The sequence below is a fragment of the Thamnophis sirtalis genome, unplaced genomic scaffold (genome assembly GCF_051295495.1).
Source record: "Thamnophis sirtalis isolate CommonGarterSnake01/CBP01778 unplaced genomic scaffold, rThaSir2_p1.2 scaffold_9, whole genome shotgun sequence".
Taxonomy (NCBI): Eukaryota; Metazoa; Chordata; class Lepidosauria; order Squamata; family Natricidae; genus Thamnophis; species Thamnophis sirtalis.
The window spans coordinates 7,920,082-7,944,298 of NW_028261389.1; the positions used below are offsets into that span (position 1 = coordinate 7,920,082).

The following is a 24,217-nucleotide window of genomic DNA, read 5'->3' on the forward strand; positions in this document are numbered from 1 at the left end:
AATAAGCATGTGCTGATCCAAGGGAAGCATAAAAATTTTAGATTTAGATTTTTTTTAGATTTTATTTATTATTTATAGGCCGCCCTTTTCCCTGAGGGGACTCAGGACGGCTTACAATTCATGGGAGGGGGTGTGCAAGACAAAACATAAGACAGTATGTGGATAAAAAAATAAACAATAAAACACGACTTTCATTCAACATTCGGGTGGGGCGGATTAAAATCTTTATCCCCAGGCCTGACGGGATAGCCAGATCTTAAGGGCTGTGCGGAAGGTCTGGAGGGTGGTGAGGGTGCGAATCTCCACAGGGAGATCGTTCCAAAGGGTCGGAGCTACTACTGAAAAGGCTCTCCTCCGCGTAGTCGCCAGTCGGCACTGACTGGCGGATGGAACTCGGAGGAGGCCTAATCTGTGCGATCTAATAGGTCGAAGGGAGGTAATTGGCAGGAGGCGGTCTCTCAAGTACTCAGATCCACTACCATGGAGGGCTTTATAAAATATTATTAAAATACTTAGACTCCCTGGGGTAGGTATAAAAAAAAACAATCAAGGAGAGATTCAACCTTGAAATAAGGAGAAATTTTTGACAGTGAGAACAATCACTGTCAAAAGTTGTGGGAGCTTTATCACTGGAAGCTTTCAAGAAGATACTGGACTGCCATCTGTCAGAAGTGGTGTAGGGTCTCCTGCTTGGTCCGGGGGCAGGGGGTTGGACTAGATGACCTACAAGGTACCTTCCAACTCCATTATTCTGTTACTATAGCCCAGTGGTCTCCAACCTTGGCAACTTTAAGACTTGTGGACTTCAACTTCCAGAGTTCCTCAGCCAGCAAAGCTGGCTGAGGAACTCTGGGAGTTGAAGTCCACAGGTCTTAAAGTTGCTAAGGTTGGAGACCACTGCTATAGCCAATAGTTCCAGTCATGTGGATTCTTTCCAGATTGGATTTACCTCACTGGGCTGACAAATCTTACATTGATACGTGTATGGAGTTTCTCAGGCATTCAAGTTTTGGTCGTCCCAAAGGTGCTTTTTTTGAAACAGACAACTGGACTTTTTTTTGCTTTCCCTTGAAGATATTTGTTTCACTTCTCATCCAAGAAGCTTCCTCAGTTCCGGAATCCTCTTCAATGAGAAGCAAAGTGTCTTCAAGGAAAAACAGAGTCCAGTTGCCTCTTGAAAAAGCACCTTTGGGATTTAGGTTGACATTAAAAAGAGCCGAGGTGGCGCAGGGGTTAGGGTGCAGTACTGCAGGCCACTTCAGCTGACTGTTATCTGCAGTTCAGCGGTTCTAATCTCACCGGCTCAAGGTTGACTCAGCCTTCCATCCTTCCGAGGTGGGTAAAATGAGGACCCAGACTGTGCGGGCGATATGCTGACTCTGTGAACCGCTTAGAGAGGGCTGAAAGCCCTATGAAGCGGTATATAAGTCTAACTGCTACTGCTATTGCTATCTTTGTCTCAATCCACACACCCAGTGTTGGGCATGCAAAGGATTTTATTTCCTTCTCTATAAATGTGTACTCCATTCCTCTTGGAAAAATTAACAAGGGGGATTTGCATCCTTCTCTCATAGTGGAAAAACTTACCTTGCTTAGGAAGTAAATACTTAATGGAAAGAACCATCCTAAATAAAGTTCATTTTGTCAGCTACTCCGCGCTGACACTGAGATTGTATTTCATTTCAATAACTCAATCTGGGTTTTAGCAGCTTTGACCTTGTGTTTATTCCTTCCCACTTCCTTTCTTAGCACTCCGCATTTCAATCATGTCTCCAATTAACTAATTAGTATAAATGATGACTTGTGGGTTTCACTGCGGTGTGTCAAGAAAGCAAGAGGAAAACGGGCACTATGAAAATGGAGTGTGATATTAATTATGCATGCCACATAACCAAAATAAAATAATTCTCTTAACTTAGATTTTAGTTATTTTAATATATTATACCGCTGACTGGCTATTCATAGGGTTTAAGTACTTCCAATGGATACATTCCAGTGAGAACTCAAAACATGTGGAAATGGACTAGTCAGCATTCATAATCATTTCCCTCTGCTTCTATTATATCATCAGTGGCCTTAAATATTTTAGAACTGCTGTCTGCCATTAAAAGCACCTGGTTGGATTGAAATTTAGATATAACCTGGATTGATATACTGAAATTCGAACTCATACTAAGTGTCTATGTTTTTAACTTAAACAATATTTGGGATCTGGATTCAATTCTTTTCTAAAATAGTTGGTTTAACAGTCATTATTCTGACATCAGGCATCTTTGACAAATTATAACCAACTGAGTTTATAGAAACTACATTTTACATGGGACAATATCTGGCATACAGTAAGCTATTATCAAAGTATCCTTCCAATTCTGTATGCACATCTTCAAGATCATGTGAAGTGTTAACACTGCTCTTTATTGCACTGGTTAAGATCTGCTTTGATCATAATAATGCATATATATATACACCAGATTGATAATATGGAATTTTATACAAATTGTAAGTGAAAACTACGGAGAGGAGGTTTAAAAGCCTTGTTATTAAATATAAACAATTTTTATATAGAATATGGTATAAAGATGTAATATTATTGGATGATTTTAGGAGGATGAAATGAAATGCCATAATATAGATTTACTTTAGATTTAGAATATTTTATATAAAAGGATGTAACAACAATTATAGTCAAATGAATGTGTAATAATCATAATAATTGTTTACATATATATTGGATTGATGATATGTGTAAATTGTAAGCGGGGACTATTGTGAGGAAGCACAAAGCTTTGTAACCAAGCGACATATTGTATGTAACTGGAGGATGATTTTTATGTATTGTGTGCATCTATGTCTGTTTGTTTTATGTTTGTTTAAAAAAATTTTTTTTAAAAAGATCTGTTCTGACCTAGGCTTCCCCAGCAGCACAAAGCCGAGTCCTCGTCCCGATAAACCCCTTTATTTAATTTCAGTGAATTCCTCTCCAGCAAAGTCCCAGCCCACAGTGTTTCAAGATAGTTCCCATTTACCGACTTTTATCAGGCTTGGAGAGTGGCCAGGCCGATATCTTTCTGACTCTGAAATACTTGGCAAGAACGCAGGAATGAACTAATTATCTCCTGCAAACTCCACTCCCCTTTCGCTCCTCTTTTATTCCCTATGGGAGGGGCCATTCAAGGTCCACCTGTGGCCTTACTCCCAAGTCGACCCTTGTTCCTTAGCTGTTCCCTTCGTCTGGCAACTCTGCGCATGCGCTCACTGGGAACAGGCTCCAGCTGTTCTTCTGCCTCACTGATGTCTGACTCCGAAGGCAGCTGATAACTGTTGGACCCCCCTGGCCCCATCTCTGCTTCTGACGCAGAGCCCTCGCCTGAGCCTTCCCCAGCCTCCAGGACTGGCCCATGTTCCTCCCCTACCTCCTCACTGTCTGAATCTGCTGCCAGTTCTGCTGGCCACTGGTGGGCCACAACAAGATCACACTGGGAATATTGCACTCAGTTTTGGTCACCAATATACAAAAAAAGATGTTGAAACTCTAGAAAGAGTGCAAAGAAGAGCACCAAAGATGATTAGGAGACTGGAGACTAAAACATATGAAGAACGGTTGCAGGAACTGGGTATATTTAGTCTAACAAAGAGAAGAACTAGAAGTGACATGATATCAGTCTTCCAATATTTAAGAGGCTGTCACCAAGAAGAGGGAGCCAACCAATTCTCCAAACCACCTCAAGGTAGAACAAGAAGCAAAGGATGGAAACCAATCAAGAAGAGAACCAACCTAGAATAAAGGTGAGGTTTCCTGTCAGTGAGAAGAATTAATTAATGGAATGGGTTGCCTCCAGAAGTTGTGGGTCAACCAGAGATTGGATAGCTATTTGTCCAGAATGGTAAGTGGTCTCTTGCTTGAGTAGAGGATTGGACTAGAAGAATTAATCAATGGAACAGCTTGCCTCCAGACGTTGTGAATGCCCCAACACTGGAAGTCTTCAAGAAGATGTTGGATAGCCATTTGTCTGAAGTGGTGTAGGGTTTCCTGCCTAGGCAGGGGGTTAGACTAGAAGACCTCCAAGGTCCCTTCCAACTCTGCTATTGTATTTGTATTTATCTTCTAGATCCTTTCCAAGTCTGTTATTCTGTATTGTCCTTTTTTCTACAATAAAGTGTAGCAATAGCAATAGTAGGTAGACTTATATACCGCTTCACAGTGCTTTATAGCCCTTTCTAAGTGGTTTATAGAGTCAGCCTCTTGCCCCCAACAATCTGGGTCCTCATTTTACCCACCTCGGAAGGATGGATGGCTGAGTCAACCTTGAGCCTGGTGAGATTTGAACAGCCGAATTGCAGGCAGCAGGCAGGCACCAGAAGCAGCCTGCAGTACTGCACTCTAACCACTGCGCCACCGTGGCTCATGTGTAAGTACAAAGTGTCAGAGATAGGGCATTTATTTTATATGCAGAGAGGTCTCCAGTTCAATACCTACAATCTCCACTTTATAAGGCCCCAGAGGAGAAAAGAGCTTTCTTTGGAGATCCTGCAAAAATGCTACCAATCTCGGTTAAGACTTTCTAGGAGAAAAACGATGACCTTCCAGATCTCTCTGGATTATAGCGGCATTGACCTGATCAATGGCCGTAACAGCAAACAGGCAACGGGAGATTTCACAGGCTTTTTCCTTTAACGGCTTGCTACTCATCGCAGCTTTAGGCTGTGAGTCAGAAGACGGACATGCACATGTAGTATCCACTATGTGTGGTCTTATGTGTCTGTTAGGACTGAGGTTAGGACAGCATATTTTGCACAGAAGCAGGACAGTTTGATCAATGGCTAATAGAGAGCATGTGAATGTTCCTGCAGAAAACTACAATATTATTATATTTTTGGAGGATTGTTCCTACAAAAGCGGGGCGTGTTAACCTCCAAGGTTTTTGTGGCAAAACAGAAACTTTTAAGACAAAGCTGAATTTCTTAAAATATGTTATTAAGGGAGTATATATTAAAGTGTGTGTGTGTGTGTGTGTGTGTGTGTGTGTGTGTGTGTGTTCTCCAGCATAACTCTGGAACGCCTCGAACAATTTCAACCAAACTTGGTACATGCATGACTTATGGAAACAAATACTGTAGGGGTAAGACACCCCTAAACCCCTCGGGGTGTGTGTTCTGTTAAGATACAGCCTGTTGTGCCTTAAAATGGCTTCTACTGTACTGCCATAAAATGGATTCTACTGTATAGCACAGTGGATTTGCCATGGTAACGGCTTCCCAGTCCTCCACAAGGGGGTTCCCTCTGGTAAGGGGGAAAATCCAACATTAGAAATTATATTTGGTCCAGACATTTTCCCCCTATAAATAAATACTCGGGCAATGCCAGGTTATCAGCTTGTTTAAAATAAATGGAGATGGGTCTTTAAATTTATTCAACACCCTGATGCAGCTGAGTGTCTATATTTCTTTCAAAAAACAACAACAAAGGATAACCATATTCTTCATCCAGTAAAACGACTAACTCAAATCTTCAAGCCTCCAATTGTGCGACATACCAAGTCATGTGGCTGGGATCATTGTTTGTGTGGGATTGTATGTTACAATCAAGGGGCTTTGCCCATGCAAGTAAAATTAATGGAGCTGTATTAAAAGCAAGGCGAAGACTTGAACACTGCAGCACCTGGTTATGCTCAATCTTTTATTTCAGGCCAAACATTGCTCCCAAATAGAGATCTGCATGCTGTCAAATACACCAATCTCTATTTAGTCCAGCAGATGGGCCAACTCCATGTAAATCCTTCATACACGAGGAAAATGCAGGCCCAAGAAAATATTTAATCACATTTCTCTCCATTCTCTTGGTTTAGGTACCAAAAACATTTCATTATAGTAGGTTGATTAGAGAACAGAAGTCTCTAATTAATGTTTATTACCTGAATCAATTCCAAATGTGTAGGCTACAAGCTTCCAGAATTCCTCAGCGAAAATAGAATTGCTGTGAATTCTGGGAATTAATGTCCTCAATTCTAAAAGTTGCCCACTTGGGAAGTCCTGCTCTAACACACCACTAATGCAATCTATAGTACAACACTCCAAATTATCTCCTTAACACAGAATCCCCTGCTGAAAAGCCATTAGATGAAAACAGCTGATTTGTACACGTAATGTAGAAATGGCTTATTTATCTATTTGGGGTATATCTACAAGTTTGCCCAATTACAAGTCCCCCAGGTAGAATGTAGAAAGCAAACACACAGCCTCATAAACAGTTACAACATGAAAATGCTCGGAAGTGAAGCAGAGCAACTGGAATGCCACCCAGCAGGATAGCATATTCTAGGCAGGTGAGAGAAAAGGTTGGAAGGAGAGAGTGAAGATAAGGCTTTCCCAAGATAAAAGGTGCCCCTACATCAATGATGGTGAATCTTTTGGGCTCAGGATGCCAAAAAATTCAAAAACAAAATGCCTAAAGTAGAAAAGGAGGCAGGACTGGAGGTGGGGGTGGAATTAAACAAGTCATCAGCCTAGAATCCTTACGTTCTCACAAATTGTCTAAGTCCAACCCTCCTGAATTCTATTAAAGGTTCCCCTCACACATATGTGCTAGTTTTCCCAACTCTAGGGGGCAGTGCTCATCTCTGTTTCAAAGCCGAAGAGCCAGCGCTATCCAAAGACATCTCGATGATCATGTGGCCAGCATGACTAAACACAGAAGGTGCACGGAACACTGTTACCTTCCCACCAAAGGTGCTTCCTATTTTTCTACTTGCATTTTTTTACGTGCTTTCGAACTGCTAGGTTGGCAGAAGCTGGGACAAGTAACGGGAGCTCACTCCGTTACGCAACGCTAAGGATTCGAACCGCCGAATTAACAACCTTTTTTCAATCGACAAGCTCAGTGTCTTAGTCACTGAGCCACCACATCCCTATTGATCCTTATCTGGTGCCAAATTAGTATTGAACTTTAGTGGATGGTCCTGATTCGTTGCGCCAGACACTATTTTGACTCTATCAATTACTTCATTTGAACATTTAATGTAATTTGGAATAGGAGGGCATTCTTTTGATTTCTCCATCAGCTATGGCAACGTATTATGTTTAAAGAATATAGGTTTTTTTAAAAAATACACACCACCACTACCACATTGGCAAGATGGAAAATAGATTTCTACTGCCTTAAACTCATAATACAGTTTTAGTACATGTCAATAAGATGGTCAGCAATGTTGCCACAAATGCCACAGAGGTTTGAATGATACCATAGACCAGGGGTATCAAACTCGCAACAACACATTATCGTCATGTGACATATCACGACTCCCCCCCCCCCCCGAAGCTAAACCAGGGGTTGCCATGACCAGCGTACGATGCCGGCCACGAGTTTGGCACCCTTGCCATAGACCAAGCTGGCTCAGGAATTCTGGGAGTTGAAGTCCACAAAGGTTATACAGTTGCCATTGTTGACCTAACTGACAAAACCACTGCAAAAACAACTTACCCAAAAATCTGCAGGGTCTGGTCCAGGCAGGCACCAGTATTCAAAGACGGACTCAAAGCCACACAGAAATAAAATAAAGAAAAGCAACAAAACCCTGCTAAATCCAAGTGAAAGACGTTTAACGATTAAATATGATTTGGCTAAAATCATGGAGAAAGTCCCACATTCCTAATAGCGACGGGTTAAAATTCTTATGCATTTCCTTTTAGTCTCCAAAATGGTGAGCAAGTTCTTTTCCCCCCCCAGATAAGGACGGCTGCGTGGTTAACGTATTCTCTTCTGCTGAATTGTTTCTCATTGATTCCAGGGGATCGATTAAGTTTCTTGATAACCTTATCCTCTAAGGACAAGTTCATATTTTGAAGCGCATACACTTATAAACCAAGGGAGCAGGGAAAGAGAATCTCTTTCCTTCTCAAGGGGGGGAAAAAAGGATTAAAACGGAGAAAATCGACTCCTTGAAAACAAATCCTCGGTAAGAAAGTCAGGCACATCAAGTGCTTCAACATGGACTCAAGTGAGCTTGTACATTGCCCTCTTCCAAGCGGTTCTATGAACTGTAGTAGAAGGCTACTACAGCATTTTAATTTTTAGAAGGATATAATTTCATACAATATAGAATCAGTGTTGTGGTCCGCCACCGGCCTGCGGAGCTGGCAGCAGAGTCGGACAGGGAGGAGGTTGGGGAGGAACATGGGCCAGTCCTGGAGTCAGGGGAAGATCGGACGAGGGCTCTGTGTCGGAGGCAGAGAGGGAGCCAGGGTCATCTGTTAGTTATGCGCTGCCTCCGGAGTCTGACATCAGCGAGGCGGAAGAACAGTGTGAGCCTGTTCCCACTGTGCACATGTGCAGAGCTTCCAGAAGGCAAGAACAATTAAGACAAAAAGGGCGACTCGGGAAGCTTGGAGATGATTGGCCCCTCCCATAAGACATAAAAGAGGAGTCAAGGATAGTTGATGCGCAAAATATACATTGCAACGCTTATTGCAAAGCCTCTCAGCTATCAAACGACAACCCGGCCTTCACGTGGTGCCCCCCGTTCCCACCAATCGGGCTCTGTCGACCCTTGGGACTGGTGTCCCCTTGGGTATATCCAGCCGAAACAGCTTCCATGGATCGCCGTATCCATTCCTTTTTAGGGCTAAACAATATCGGTTGCCTCAATGTGCAAACATTGCTACAAACAGGGAAGCAGGCCCTTCTCGCTAAAATCATATAATAGCGACTGGCTGCACCACCTGACAACCCTAGCCCAGGACCGAAAACAGTGGCGTCAAATTTCCATGGAAGTCGCCTATACCCACGATGGGTAAAGAGGCGTCAAGTAAAAGTACAAGAGCCTTTGCAGGAAGCAACTTTGTTCCTTCTGGTCGGTTCAAACTCTGAGAAGCTCCGTTTCATTCTGTGCTCCGTTTGACCTTGCAAAACTAGATGGCAATTAGGTCCCTGGCAGCATTTCAAGGGAGATAAAGGTGGGGGCTTATCAGCCTTATCCTGAAAGACTGTGGCAGACCTCTGTAGGACTCTTCACATACTGTTTGTCAATCATTACGAGCTGTGAATGACCATAATTCACAGCCGTTTAAATAAAAGAGGGTTTGGGGGACTGTGAGTTACGCTTTATCAGGATGCCTAGGTCAGAACAATCATTGGGTTGGAAGGGACCTTGAAGGTCTTCTAGTCCAACCCCTTATAATAGGGGTGTCAAATTCGATTCCATTGAGGGCCGCATCAGGGTTATGTTTAACCTCAGGAGGCTGGGTTGGGCGTGGCCAGCTTGATGTCACTTGTGTCAGGGGCACCTAGGGTGGCCTGCGTGCTCTGCCAATGAAAACGGGCTCCCAATCTCCGCTTTCGCTGGCAGAGGGTTGCAAGAGATTGTCTCAGCCAAAAATGGAGATTGGGAGCCCCATTTTTGCTTGCAGAGGCACCGCAGGCTGGTCCTTCACTGTTTCCAGGATGGCCCGTAATCAAGATCTAAGCACCCTGCAGGCCAGCCCAGCCCGTGGGCCTTGAGTTTGACACCGCTGCCTTATAGGAACCTTATACCATGCCTGAACGATCTTGCAATAATGAGTGACATATATGAAAAGGAGAAAATTGTGTGAACTGGTAATTTCTCTCATCTGCCCTAAATACCGGTCAATACCATTAAATTAACTTGGAACAGATCCATAAATTATTCATGAAAATGAAAGCTACTTTTAATATAAATTAATTCCTCCATGGGAAGGTGGGTCAAAATTAGGCAAACAGAATATATTAAATACAAAGCAGAAGGAAGGGAGACGGTTTGCTGCTATTCAATTGTACTGTTTGTGAGTCACACGGGTTAACGTTCCCCATTTGATTGTGCAGGGGTATCTGACCCACATCAGAGTCTTAGATTTAACACCGCACTTCACAATTTTATTCTAAAATAAGGGAACAAGGAGGAATAACCCTTTTGCCCTTGCACAGTACCAGCTAGCATATCCAAGCGGTGTACTCTGAAATTGAATTTTAATAATTGATAACCCAGAAACCATGTAGTTACAATAGATGCGGACCGAATACGAGATGGCAAAACTCTTAACGTTCCCACAAAGGCGAGAATTATATAACCATCCTTTGAATGGAATTCCACCAACAGTTACCGAAAACCAATAAAAGTATTTTTTTTCAGCTCTTAATTCACATATTTCAACTATGAGATGAACGATAATAAACCAAGAGATGATTCTTAAAATACCAAAGTACCTCAAAAGTGCTATTTGTCATATGCCTCCATGTTCTTCTGCTAAATCCATTCCATTAAGGCACACGTGACATATTGTGACTTTTTTTCCCTTTGCGGAGCTGGGGTGGGCGTGGCCTGCCAGTTGGACACCCTGCATTAAGGGATAGCTATTTGCCTCACTCATTAACAAATGTAAGGCAGGTTGTCAGCGTTCCAAATATCATGTAGAATCAAATCAGAATCGAAGGCAAAACTTAAAGTTCCAATTTAATAAAGCAGGCATGTTGGCACATAGCTGTGGGATCCCAACTCTGGAAGTTACATCAGAATCCCACCCAGTTAAAAGTTCATGATCTTGTCCCCACACCCACAGTCCATCACATGGTCCAATCTCCTTCTTCCACGCTGGCGTCCATGCCCAGCTTCTTCCAGTCAGGTGTACTGGTGTGGAGACAAAGGATGACCTTGGCTTCTAGCAAAGAATGGAAAACAATACATTCCAAAATCCTACTCCTTCTAATCCCACCTCCCATTAACTATACTTAAAGAAACAGCATAATGAAATAAGAGAAAGTGTGGCAGGCTAAAATTCTAAAAGGAATATAAATGCAGGCCTGACACAGGTTAACGAATCAGAATTAATGGTAAACTTGCATAAGAAATCACAACTAGAAATCTGGACCTAGATCAGTCTGGACCTAATTTGAAGTGGCACATGTTGCCTTGGCAACTAAGTATTGTTAATGCTTTTGGATGAAAACAAGACATCACTTACTCACCTACACACACACACACACACAGGATGACACCTTAGGACAGGGATGTCATACTAGATGGGTCACGTGCAGGTCATGCCCCCCCCCAATTCCATGAAGGGAAAAAACATTGCGATACGTCGCGCAACGGCAACGTGACATGGCGAGTTTGACACCCGTGCCTTAGGAAAACAAGAGTCATGTGAACGCAGTAAGTAACTGTGGCCAGGTTGCTAAGCACCTGAATGATGCTCACATGAATGGGTAGGGGTGACAACCACTAGGTTAGCGATGGCTAACCTTTTTGTTGTCACGTGTCGAAACCCATAATGCAATGTGCACATGACACACACCCCCGTGCACCCCGCCCCCTCCCTTCTCATGCGCATGACCGAGCACTCTCCCCGCCTCCCGTGCCTGCACACATACCCGCGCCCCATTTTCAGCCTAGTAGGCCTCCCTGCAGCTTCCTGGGAGCAAAAACGGGCCATTAGGTGGGCCGCGCCCCCCCCACTCCCCACGCATGCCCAGCAGAGAATCGAAAACCAACTAGCCAGCGGGAGATTTGCGCAAATGCATGGTGGAGCTAAACTGGGGCGACGGGTAACGTGCCTGCAAAGAGAGCTGTACGTGCCACCTGTGTCACTATCACGGCACTAGGTCATAAATGCACTTTTTCGGGTCCATTGTTATTTCGAACTGTCACTAAGTGGGTGGTCATAAGTCAAGAACTATTTATTTAGACGACTCTGAGAATTTCATATAGAACATAACTATTTTTTCTAATCAAGGGGGGAAAAATACCGCAGCTATTATCTTTAAATTAGTCTAACATGTCACCAGTTTTTTTTTTTCAACAAAGCATCTCTGCAGTCATTTTATAGCAATAGCAATAGCAATAGCAGTTAGACTTATATACCACTTCATAGGGCTTTCAGCCCTCTCTAAGCGGTTTACAGAGTCAGCATATCGCCCCCCACAGTCTGGGTCCTCATTTCACCCACCTCGGAAGGATGGAAGGCTGAGTCAACCTTGAGCTGGTGAGATTAGAACCGCTGAACTGCAGATAATAGTCAGCTGAAGTGGCCTGCAGTACTGCACCCTAACCACTGTGCCACCTCGGCTCTATTTTACACCCAGCCAAAGGCGAAGGCTAATACTTTTCAACTACCAAGCCTGGATCAATTTTAAATCACCGACTAAGAAAAATGCTGTGCATAAATAAATGAAAAGCGCGGCGCGAGACCATTTGGATTTTATTTGCCAAATGGAACCCTATTCACAGAGCAATTTTTCCGTAAGGTGCGCCATCGATACTCTGACTAAACAGGCATGCCAAACTCACAACGGAGAATAAAATGAAGCCAGCAGCGAATGCCATTCCTTTGCCAAGCTACGAAACTTACTGCAAGAAACCAAATCTGTCGGTAACTTTGTAAAGCATATAGTCAGCATCTTCCCAAGGCTCGATCTGGGCTCCTTCGCGTCCCTGTAGAAAGCAGAGAAGACAGATAATTAATTCATTTTCATTAACTTTTGCTACTTACAGTTCCACATAACAAGAGTGGCCTGCCATGCGATGAACCTTAAAAGGAATTCCTTATTTTTATCCTCAACAGCTTGACAGGGAGAACTATGGGTCAGAGTATCTTTCCCACAGCTACCTATATCCATATATATAAACAGAGGCATAGAATCAAGATCTATAAGATGTTTTATAGATGGCATTCAGATCCTAAAAAACTGGCGGACCACAACAGTGAATTTCTGATGTGCAAAATCAATGGGGAAACCAGATTCACTTAGCAACGTTATTAACCTAACTACTGCATATAAATTTAATAAATAAATATTTCTTTTTCCCCCTTCTGTCTTTTGCAATATAGACATTATTACAAAATAAATAATTCCAGGTAGGCTCTATTTCCTACCTGGAATTGGAGTGAATCTTTCCACGCTACCCTGCTCTTCCCTTTACAACATGCTGCTACAACAGCTACTTAAGAAAACAAGAGGGCACCACAACAATTGGCTAAGAGTGAGAGAATGGAGCAGGTGTGGATGTTTATTTGTTCATCATCTGATCATCTGAGCTACTCGTTACTCAGTCCAAGAGAGCAGAATAGCCCATGACACAATTATTTAAGAATTATACAAACTTACTCGGTCGTATTTGGCAACTATCTCAGCACGTTCTTGAGCAAGTTTGACAGCAGCATCCTGTTCAACATCAGTACCTGGGGGAGAAAAAGATAGAAAATGGATACAGCTGTGCAGCTTCTATCTATCTCTTTTTTGATGATCAATGTTTAAAGAAATACATAAAAGGAATGTTTCTTCCTTGTAAACCTAATACTAATGGTTGCAAAAGGAGTCTCTTTAAGCATTGGCTGTTTAAAAGTGACAATTTTTCATCTGCTGCCTTTTGCAATATTTTTGTACACCTATTTTGGTAGTTTTAGCAAACTATAATACAAAGCGGGTTTGTTTGTTTTTTCAAAATTAGTAAATCCTTAGTTAGCCCTTCAGAAAATTAAAACCTGTGGTCTTATGTAAAGAATTTAAGCAGTAAAATAGAAAGTTTGAATAACACTTCCAATGAAATATAAAGATAATATATCATCGATAGTAATATCAATTCCAAGGCCTTCATTTATATAGGACAGTAGCTGGATTTCGACCTACTGTTAAAAATGCAGGATTTATAACCAAGTTTCTTAATCCTAATGTCAATATTAGAATCGCTAAGGACAAAACAACCATCTGTAAGAACTTTTTTTTTAGCAATCAACTTAAAGAGAAATAGTCCCCCTGTTATTATGAACCATATTTACACAATGTGCTTAATGCAAGTCGCCCTTGACTTACAGCAGTTCATTTAGTGAACATTCAAAGTTACAACGGCAATGAAAAAAATGACGTGCGACCACTTTTCACACTTATGACCATTGCAGCATCCGTATAGTCTTGCGATCTAAATTCAGACACTTGGAAACTGACTCATATCTACGACCGTCGCAGTGTCCCAGAGTCACATGATCACCAACCTCTGACAAACATGGGGGAAGCCATATTCACTCAACCACCAGGTTATTCATTTAACAACTGCGGTGATTCACTTAATAAATGTGGCAAGAAAAGTTGTAGAAGGGGGCAAAACTCACTTGACAAAGGTTTCACCTAGCAAGATAAATTTTGGGCTCAACTGGGGTCATAAGTTGAGGACTGCATCTGTTAGAGCAGGGGTGAGTTCTGGCTTCTTTTACTGCCAGTTCACTCAGGGATGGGCTTTGGCTGCGGGCGTGCTTGATGTGTGCGATGCGCGCATGCACAGTAGGTTAAAAAAGGCCAGAAACCAAGATAGGCACCGCCAATAAAACTGGTTCGGCGGCATGGCCGGGCTAGAGTTACTATCTACTCGGCTGAACCGAGCCGAACCGGTAGGAACCCACCTCTGTGTTAGAGGTAAGAAGAAACCAGCAAAGAGCAACCTGTCCAGATACCATCAAAGCTGACAACAAACAGAGCACAGAACAAACTCAGAGAAGTAGTGCAAGACAGTGCAGGATGTGGAGAGACCTGGCCCAGAGAATCCCCGAGGACAGCTGACTGAATAGATAACATCAGCATCAGGCAATAATCCAGGCCAGCAGTCACCAACTGGTGGCCCATGGACCACTGGTGGTCCACGAGAAAATGTTGGTGGTCTGCAGAAAAATTATTTGCATTTTTTATATTGCACTAAATCAGGGGTCCTCAAACTATGGTCCCTGGGCCAGATATGTGCAATGAATGTTTGCATTGCTGCAGAGAGTCTCCCTCTTCAGGGTCTTTTTGTGCGGATCGGGGGGGAGGGATAAATTCTGACTTGGGGTCTGCTTCAGCCTCCTGGTGAGGGGCTTTGGGTGGAGGCTGGAGGGAAGCGCTACTGGTGGCAAAGAGCTGGAGGGCCTCATTCCAGCGGGACTGCATCATGGCCTGGAACTGGCGGACCATCTCAGCCCGCTGAGCCTCCAGGCGCCAGTACCTGGCCTTGCACTCCCGCAGGTCTTCCCTCTGCTTGGAAAGCCTATGCTCGTAGTCCTCAGTGAGGTGCTTCTGCTGAGCCTCCTTTTCGGTCAGATCCAATTTGAACCGAGCTGTTTTGCCAACTCTTTCTCACGGTGGCTGCTTAGCTCCAACAACTGCTTCCTGTTGATCCCGGGCCGGCAGGCGAGGAGGGGTTGGGAGGGGAGGGCCGAGTAGAGCCCAGCGAGGTGCCCCTTGACGTGAGTGACATCAAGTTGGCCACGCCCACCCAGTCAGATGACCACCTAGCCATGCCCACCTACCCACTAGGCAGATCATATTAGTGGCCCGCAGGATATAAAATTATGAATTTAGTGGTTGATGGCCCCCGATCCAGACATAGTAAAACCTGCTAAATGTTTCAACGATGCAGATCGCTTTCCCACTGAGATGCAAAAAGCGTTTTGTGCTAAGGCAAAAGGATTCCTCAGCACCCAAACTAGGAAGGCAAAATTCCCGAGAAGGCAGAAGGTTTCAAAAGCTCTTCTCACTTTCACTAGCCCTATTATTTCTGCCAAGGAATGGATGGGTCTCGTAGCTTTTCGGCAGCACGTGCTCTTATTTTTACATTCCTCCCGCTTGCAAATTGGCCAAGCTTAAGGTAGTTAACAAAGCACAGCTATTATCCATGCTGGGAAGCGACTGCCCTCCGATGTTGAAAAACAAATCAGATCCGATTCAGGAAACCGTGAAGATCAGAACGTTTTCAGAACAGCTCAAGGTGCTCTTGTTTTCTCCCTCGATCGCTGGGGGTCACCCAATGATCACAGGGTGCTGCTGAGCGAGAAGACACTAGGTCATCCCCCAAAAAATAAAAATAAAGCAGTAGAGCCATTATAAAAGCAAGTGACAGAAATAATGGTCTGACTCACCAAGAGAGTCAACAGGGAAGTGAAAGGAAGGAGACAGAGAGGCATTCAGACTCGGTGAATATTAATCAGAAGATAAAGGAAATCTCCTATCTCCAATTCCCTTACCTCCTTGAGCAAAAGAAGTAAACTGTGGAGTTGGTAAATTAGGGGTCTCAGGGCCAAGCTTCAATCCCTGAAGCTTTTCAATTAGCCAACCTAGGAATAAAGAGTCTTTATGCAAATGGGGTGTTTGCAGATTGCTACAGGCCGGAATGAGGATTTGGTGCAGCGGGTTTTTAGGAAGTCGATGAGTATCTTCACGTTCCTATCCCGCTTCTCTCTGCAGGATGCTTTAATGAGCCCCCCGACAGAAAAGATTGACAGTCCTTTTTGTCAGTTACTTCACTGTGTAAGTCAAGCACATTGTGAGTTTCAAGGCACTGCCCAGCCCACCTTCCTCAACATGCAGGGTCTACATCTGTTGATGATCACTTTCAAAATCCCCCAATGAACTAGCCAAATGTAATTCTGGATCCCAGTGTTATGAGACTGTATTAGATTTCGTTTAGGCTTATCCCTACTTTCTAAGAATATATTATACGATAACCAAGAAATGTTATGTAATAACCAAATGTGCAGGTCATTTTTCAACGTGCAAAACGTATCGATCATATATGTTACTGAGAGAAAGAAGGAGACAGGTGCTATTCCTGGTAGCTACTATGTAAGTATTACACTATGTAATAATCTGGTGTAAAATCCTACATAACCCGTTTTCCCGAAAATAAAACCTATCCCAAAAATAAGACCTAGCATGCTTACATGCGTGCCTAATATAAGCCCTACTCTCAAAATAAACCCTGCCTAAGAGCCTGCGCAGCTGGCCGTTCACCCGTTCTGTCTGAGTGCTCATGGTGCCACAGCCACGAGGCGAGGTGGGGGATAGCAATAGCAATAGCAGTTAGACTTATATACCGCTTCATAGGGCTTTCAGCCCTCTCTAAGCGGTTTACAGAGTCAGCATATTGCCCCCAACAACAATCCGGGTCCTCATTTTACCCACCTCGGAAGGATGGAAGGCTGAGTCAACCCTGAGCCGGTGAGATTTGAACAGCCGAACTGCAGAACTGCAGTCAGCTGAAGTAGCCTGCAGTGCTGCATTTAACCACTGCGCCACCTCGGTTGGAGCTGCCCCACATGCCCTGCACCGGCTTATCTCAGGGCCCCTGCAGCCAGCCAACCACATCCCGACCCCTGCCTTGTGGCAGCAGCATTAGGAGCCATGTGCAGAAGGAGCCCATGTGGCTGCCGGCCCATGTCTTCTGCTTGCTCGCAGCTGTAACGGAGCAGGAGGCTGAGGAACGTGCTGGTGTCGCGGCCACGAAGTGAGGCAGGTGTCGGGGCCTCCCCTCTCACCACGAGCAAGCAGAACTATTGGGCCTCCTGTACATGGGGGGAAATAAGACAACCCCCCCCCAAAATAAGCCTTAGCGCTTATTTTGGGGCCGAAAAGAAAATAAGACCCGGTCTTATTCTCAGGGAAACACTCATATAATAAATATTGATTAGTGTTAAGAGTGATAGATTGATTTTTTTTTGGTGAAGGGAACAAAGATGAAGTTTCACTATTATATTACATCTCCCACAGCAAAAAATAAAATAAAAACAGGAACCATATAAATACAATATATAGAGTAACCCAACACATATTCTGGAGAGAAAGAAATTTCCCTGACGCCGGGCTCCATCCAGCATGAGCCCGAAAGCTTGGAAGAATAAACCTTTGGCGACCGACTCAGATTGGATCCCGTGAGGAAAAAAAAGCATGGTAAATCCAGCAGATCCTAAGCTGGGCTACCCTCAGTGTGTCCAAAAACTTGTTCCATGCAGGCTTCACAAAAACAAGCTATATAAGATTGTGCTTAACTCGCTTGGAAATACCCAAACCTTCCAATTCTGACTTTTTCAACCCTTAGCTGCAGTCTGCACTGAACGATAGTAAACTATAAATTATGTGGTCATTGATAAAACAGAAAAGCAGCTGCATCTATTCCTAAGCCAATTTGTTCGAATATGGCAGCTATTTAGAGGCAATAACAATCACTTGTTTTGACTCCTTGAGCAATGGACTGTATGCTTAGGATTTATGGTGGCATCACTCTGTTGTGTTTGTTCAACAACATTCCTACCATAATCTCATGTGCTAACATTCTTTGGTCATGAAGCCAACAATCTAATCAGAGAATGGGTAGTAAAATGCCTCCTCCCACTTCTGCTTTGTTATTTAAGCCTACCATTGTTGTAAAAAAGGAAGGATAAGTGAATTAACCTTATTAAGAAAATGAGGACGTTTACCCATCTTGCCAAAATTGAACAGATTAAGGGTAGCCCCCATTCCTTTCACCCCATCATGTCTCCCAGCGCTGTTCTTGGCTACTTCTGAAGAGATGTTGTAGGGAGAAGTGCCCCGTACAGCTTTTATCCCAACCACTAAGAATCTTCCGCAGGGCTCTATGACATAATACAGGTTCTTTGAGACAGCAGAGAAATCTTGCAATAATGATAGCTAGTTAGGCACTCTAACTTGTGTTCTGACCCCCCTCGTCCCACATCAACACACACGCCGAGCCAAAGATAAGTTATGGCATTTAAGTAACAGATAGACATGTCCTTGGCAGCAAACCGGCACAGACAAGCTTGGGCAGCAATAAACACAGATAAGGCTTGGCAGCAATCCAGCCTGCCAAGATCACAGTAATGTCCTCCGACATTCAATCCTGCGTTGACTTCTGCAAAGAGGGGCGTGTGCACAAGGAGTCTTTTTATAGTCTGGAGAGGAGCCTAATGACCACCAGCTGAGTGCAATTACCTCCTGTAACTGTGCAACTGTTCCTGATGCCTATTTGCTCTTCAGTGCTGTGCATCCAGGAACAACTCACTGCTGGCTTCTGGATCACTCTCCCTTGTCTCCTCCACACTGGTCCAAGGCTCAGGTGCCTCCTGGTGGCCAACCAGCCTCTCTGCGCCCTGCTCAGAGTCGGAACCCTGTCCAGGGTCCTCCACATCTTCCAGAGCCGACTCAGAGGGCCCCTCGCTGTCGGAGTCTGGTGGCAGCTCCAATGGCTCCTGCTGGGCCACAACCCCTTGTTTCCCCCAAAATAAGACCTGGTCTTGTTTCTTTTCTGCCCCAAAATAAGCACCAGGTCTGATTTTCAGGGGATGTCTTGAGTCCTTACCTTAGGATCACCGCAGTCACGCCTGCCACACCCCGACACCTGTTGCACTGCTGCCCAATGTCTTCTGCAGCTGCTTGTTGGCACACGCCGCGTGGCTCATCACACTGGTGCAGCCGCTCGTGGCATGACGGTATGAGGCTTGTCATGCCGGTACGGCCGTTCGCAGCAGGACGCTGTGTGGTGTGGTGTGACATTGCGCGCGCAAGCGGTGACTCCAGCATGATGAGCCTTGTGGCATCCTGCTGCAAGTGGCTGCAGAAGAACTTGGGCAGTGGCACGACAGGTGTTGGGCCTTGGGAAGTCTGGCTGCAGTGGTGCTAAGGGAAGTGGATACAGGGTAGCTCCACCACCACCCTCGCCTGATTTTTACACCTGCGCCTCATCCCACCTTGTACAACAAGACATTGGGCGGGGCTTAACTCAGGCTTATTTTGGGAGGTAAGGCTTATATTAGGCGCAGGCATGAAAATCAGGCTAGGGCTTATAGTTGCCATATTTGAACAATACCACAGTATTTACATCCTAGGCCAGGGGTCAGCAATCTGTGGCTCTGGAGCCGCATGTGGCTCTTTCATCCCTCTGCTGCGGCTCCCCGTCGCTCAAAATATGTGTCACAACCGCCAATGGGTGACACCCGCCAGCACGTGATTTATTGAGCTTTTCAACCCCCAGTAGGCCAACCATGGATAAGTTCAAGAAAAGAAAAGTTGCAGAAGGAAACAGAACCTTTAATTCAAATACATATGCTGGTTTTGCGGGCGCTCAGAAAACAGACAGGCACGGGAAAGATTTCGTGGCTCCCGGTGTTTTCTTTTGGGTGGGAAACAGGTCCAAATGGCTCTTTGAGGGTTTAAGATTGCTGACCCCTGTCCTAGGCATATGGGAAGAGGGTTTCTTATGGATGCAAGACCTGTATAAGACCTGATAGAGGAAAAAAAACCACGGAACCAGCTGCAGAAGCGGAGCCAAAAGTAGAAAACTCAACAATGAGGCAATACAAGAGACAGAAACTAATGTATTTGAATTTAACCTTCAGCATCTTCTAATCGTTCGCCATTAACCTCTGAGTATTAAGGGGCGCAAACTGCATGCATAAAATTACAATGCTTTCACTCCGTCGAGAAAAGTGAAGCTACTGACATGTGTATCAGTGTAACTGCTAAATCCACCCATGTACGTATGTGCTTCCTTTAAGTGTGGGAAGAACACACTAAGAAAGCAGCGAAGTAATTACTGGCATACAACAGTTTCTTCTTGAATCCTGGCAAAAAGCTGGCTGAATTTGCTGCCTTCCTCAATCTCTGGAGTTGCAGAAATTACCCTAGCCATCAGGAAACCGTGGATCCATTTTAATTGCATGTAGCATCACTGAAATTCCTTGTCCCCCCATTTAACCACTTAAACAAATTAGCTGCATAAGCGCCTGACCGCCTGCACACCATTAAGGTCTTTGTTATTAGCAATGCCGTTTCCAAAGCCTTCCTACCAGGGGACTAAAATTCCTCAGGATAGTGTCAAAGAAAGGTAACAACAGGGATTGGATGAAACTAGGCCGATCTGAGTCTGGTTAGGAGATGGGTGGGAAATTAGGAACACCCCATGGACAGATACCATCTGTGCTTTTCAGTGTAAGAAATGGGCAGATCTCAAGTTTTGGGTATCCCCTGTCATTTTCTCCAGCCCCACACCCCAAAACAATACCAATACCTGGCAGGTTGAGCTAGATGCTAAACCATGGCTCAGAGGGTGGAGCAAATGACTGACTGCAGCTAATTATTATCCACAAATTACCAGAGTTTCTGTATTACTTGGGGTTTAGCATTAGATTTCACAAATAGGGAGCACATCCACAAGAAGGCTGGGTTGATGGCGGTCAAGTGAGCACTTCACAGGGTTGGAAACAAGCCATTTGGACACCAAAGCCAGTAAAACACACACACAGACACACACACACTTCTAATAAATAAGAAAAAAAATAGTCCAGCTTATGATAAATCACGTAGCTATCTAGCAGCTGATTCCATATTTCTTCCAGTTGGCAGCATCCGAAAGAAAACATGGATTACAAATTCAATAAAAAGGTATTACGGCAGAAGATTATTGACGTAGTGCCTGGTTTTTTTTTTCCTTTCTTCTCTAGCATTTTACACAGAAAGGTCAATGCATAAAATACTTTTAAGAGATATGGAGCCAAATCTATTCCTCTTTTAAAAGTACGGTTTGGGGGGAAAACTACATACAAAAGACGTATCTTATACACTGATAATCACTACTAGGCAAAGTTATCTGAACAAGTCCTACTTTAAAGGAAAGCAGTTGAAATAGATAGACCACAGGCAAAACGGCTATTTTATCAAAAGCTTCTTTCCGATGCTAAGAATAAGTCACCAAAGCATGCAATTTCATTTTGGGATTGTATTTTACCGTAGAAGTTTTCTTTCCTTGAGCGGCCTCGAATCCTATTTACAGTTTTAGTCCTCATTGAGCAAGAGCCTCTATTTCCAGATCGCCGGGCAGCAATCAATCATACAAAGTCCATCCTGTTGACGCGTGCAGAAAAATCCGAGCCAGTACCCGTCTTTCTTCTTTTGCTCGAAGGAAAAAAAGAAAACAAAAAAACCCCGAGACCTTCAAGTAACTCGGAGGCTCCGAATATCAAATTCCTTCAAACACTCGGCCCAATGTAGCCACGCTTTGCTGTCTACGGAGCGTTAAGACAATGGTGCCATTGGCGAACCGTGAACGACACATGCCAAGTATTTCCCTTCCCAGCCTACACGTTCCAGCATTCCACTCCAGAAGGAACAAGTCTCCAGCAAACTTGTTTCACAACCGCTTGGGACGCACAACATCAAGGACGGCGATGAATACAGTAGCCAGAACAGAATATCAAATGATATTGTCCTTGGCTACAAAGTAGTTCAATTGTGACTATTAAATATGCACAGAGACAGAATGTTCCCCCTTCAAAAAAAAAAAGAGAGTTAAAAAATAAAATAAAATAAAAAACTTGTTCCATGCAAGCTTCACAAAAACAAGCTACAGAAGATTGTGTTATCGTGTGCTTTTGCTCTCTTGGAAATACCCAAACATTCCAATTCGGCAAATCCTTCATTAAAGTATTAAAATTCTTGTGGGTGGCAACTCGGGGACTCGACGCTGTCTTAATGAACGTTGAGGGACGGTTTTTAAAAGAATTAAGCTAAAAGGCAGTGCAACACGCCTACCAGAAAGCCTCCTTAGCGGTAGAATAGCTTCGGTGCAGCCTGTCTCTGAATTGCAACCATTCATTTAGTGACGGCTCGAAGCTGCAATGGCACCGGAAAGGGACTTACGACCGTTTTCACGCTTATGACTCTTCCACCATCCCCATGCGTCACGTGATCAAAATCTAAACTCTTGGCAACTGATTCACACGTGTGACGATTCGCAGCGTCCCAGGATGATGTGACCAAATTTTGCGACCTTCCGACAAACCAAGTTCAATGGGGAAGCCGGGTTCCCTCAATAACTGTGTTACCCTGTTTCCCTGAAAATAAAGACCTCCCCAGAGCCGAGGTGGCGCAGTGGTTAAATGCAGCACTGCAGGCTACTTCAGCTGACTGCAGTTCTGCAATTCGGCTGTTCAAATCTCACCGGCTCAGGGTTGACTCAGCCTTCCATCCTTCTGAGGTGGGTAAAATGAGGACCCGGATTGTTGTTGGGGGCAATATGCTGACTCTGTAAACTGCTTAGAGAGGGCTGAAAGCCCTATGAAGCGGTATATAAGTCTAACTGCTATTGCTATTTGCTAGCTAATAAGCCCAATCGAGCTCTTGAGCGCATGCGCTAAAATAAGCCCTCCCCTGAAAATAAGCCCTCCCTGTAAATATTGCAACACAGCAGCAGCCATGAGGTGACCACACTTGATGCGTCCTGCACCTCAAAAATAAAGAACCGGAAAATGAAATTGCGACTGTCAATAAAAGACCAGATCGAGGATCTGCCTGAAAGGAAGAAGCAGCAGAATCAAATTTCACCTGGTTTCCTGATCACTGATCCCGCATGTTAGATTGATGTGAGAAAGATACGGAACCCCCACAATAATTTAACAACACCGCTGGAGCGATGTGCCATCGAAGCACTCCGCGTGCATTGCCCCCAATGACTTCTAAGCTTCCATGAACAAGGAGCACATACAAAGCTGAGTAAAAAACTAAAATCTAGCAGCAGCTGCATATTTTCTGTTTCCAGGAAGAAGTTCAATTACATTCCTCGTTTCGGTGGGACAAGCAGAGAATGAAATATAAAACAAATCACACAGTTTCCCCCCTGCCCCCCCCCCCAATACAAAAACCAACATCTCTGGTTCACGTAACATGGAAACCTTGCTTTGATAAGCCTCTGGCGATAGGTTAAAGCTCTTAGTGGTTCTGGGGAAAACCTTTATTTATTTGCCACTTAGGTATAATATTATATAGCATATCAACCTATTGCTCAACAGTAGTAACTGTGAGAGGGATCTTGGAGTCCTAGTGGACCAACCATTTAAATAGGAGCCAGCTGTGTGCAGCAGCTGCCAAAAAAGCCAACACAGTTCTAGGCTGCATAAACAGAGGGAAAGAATCAAGATCACGTGAAGTGTTAATACCACTTTACAAGGCCTTGGTAAGGTCACACTTGGAATACTGCATTCAGTTTTGGTCACCACAATGTAAAAAAGATGTTGGGACTATAGAAAGAGTGCAGAGAAGAGCAACAAAGATGATTAGAGGACTGGAGACTGAAACATACGTGGAAAGGTTGCAGGAACTGGGTATATCTAGTTTAATGAAAAGACTAGGGGAGACATGATAGCAGTGTTCCAATATCTCAGGGGTTGCAACAAAGAAGAGGGAGTCATTATGAATTTAGTGGTTGGTGACCCCTGGACTAGAAGATCTTCAAGGTCTCTTCCAACCCTATGATTCTATCGTCTGTCTCTCTGTCTCTTTCTCTCTCTCTTCTTTTCTCTACTTGTCTTCATGCTACGATCTGGGATGGTTTCCTGATAGGTTTTTCATCAAATACTCACAAAATCCCAACCATGCTTAGCTTTTCAAACTCAGGCAAGTTCCCCCAGGTTTCTCTCC

The 24,217-nt window shown here is 44.1% G+C and overlaps 1 protein-coding gene across 6 annotated transcripts in view; it reads right to left on the bottom strand.

Annotated features, from left to right (window-relative positions):
- The window catches only part of USP6NL (USP6 N-terminal like), a 147,073-nt gene that overhangs the window by 59,210 nt on the left and 63,646 nt on the right, over positions 1-24,217 (bottom strand). For 5 of the 6 annotated variants that reach the window (XM_087722744.1, XM_087722747.1, XM_087722746.1 and 2 more), the window contains 2 exons: positions 13,115-13,188; positions 12,358-12,440 (listed from right to left, as the gene is read on the bottom strand). In XM_087722744.1, coding sequence (XP_087578870.1) covers positions 12,358-12,440; positions 13,115-13,188 — 157 coding nt within the window. Of the gene's footprint in view, positions 1-12,357; positions 12,441-13,114; positions 13,189-21,530; positions 21,901-24,217 lie in introns of those variants that run through there. The other variant, XM_087722743.1, reaches the window with a different exon arrangement.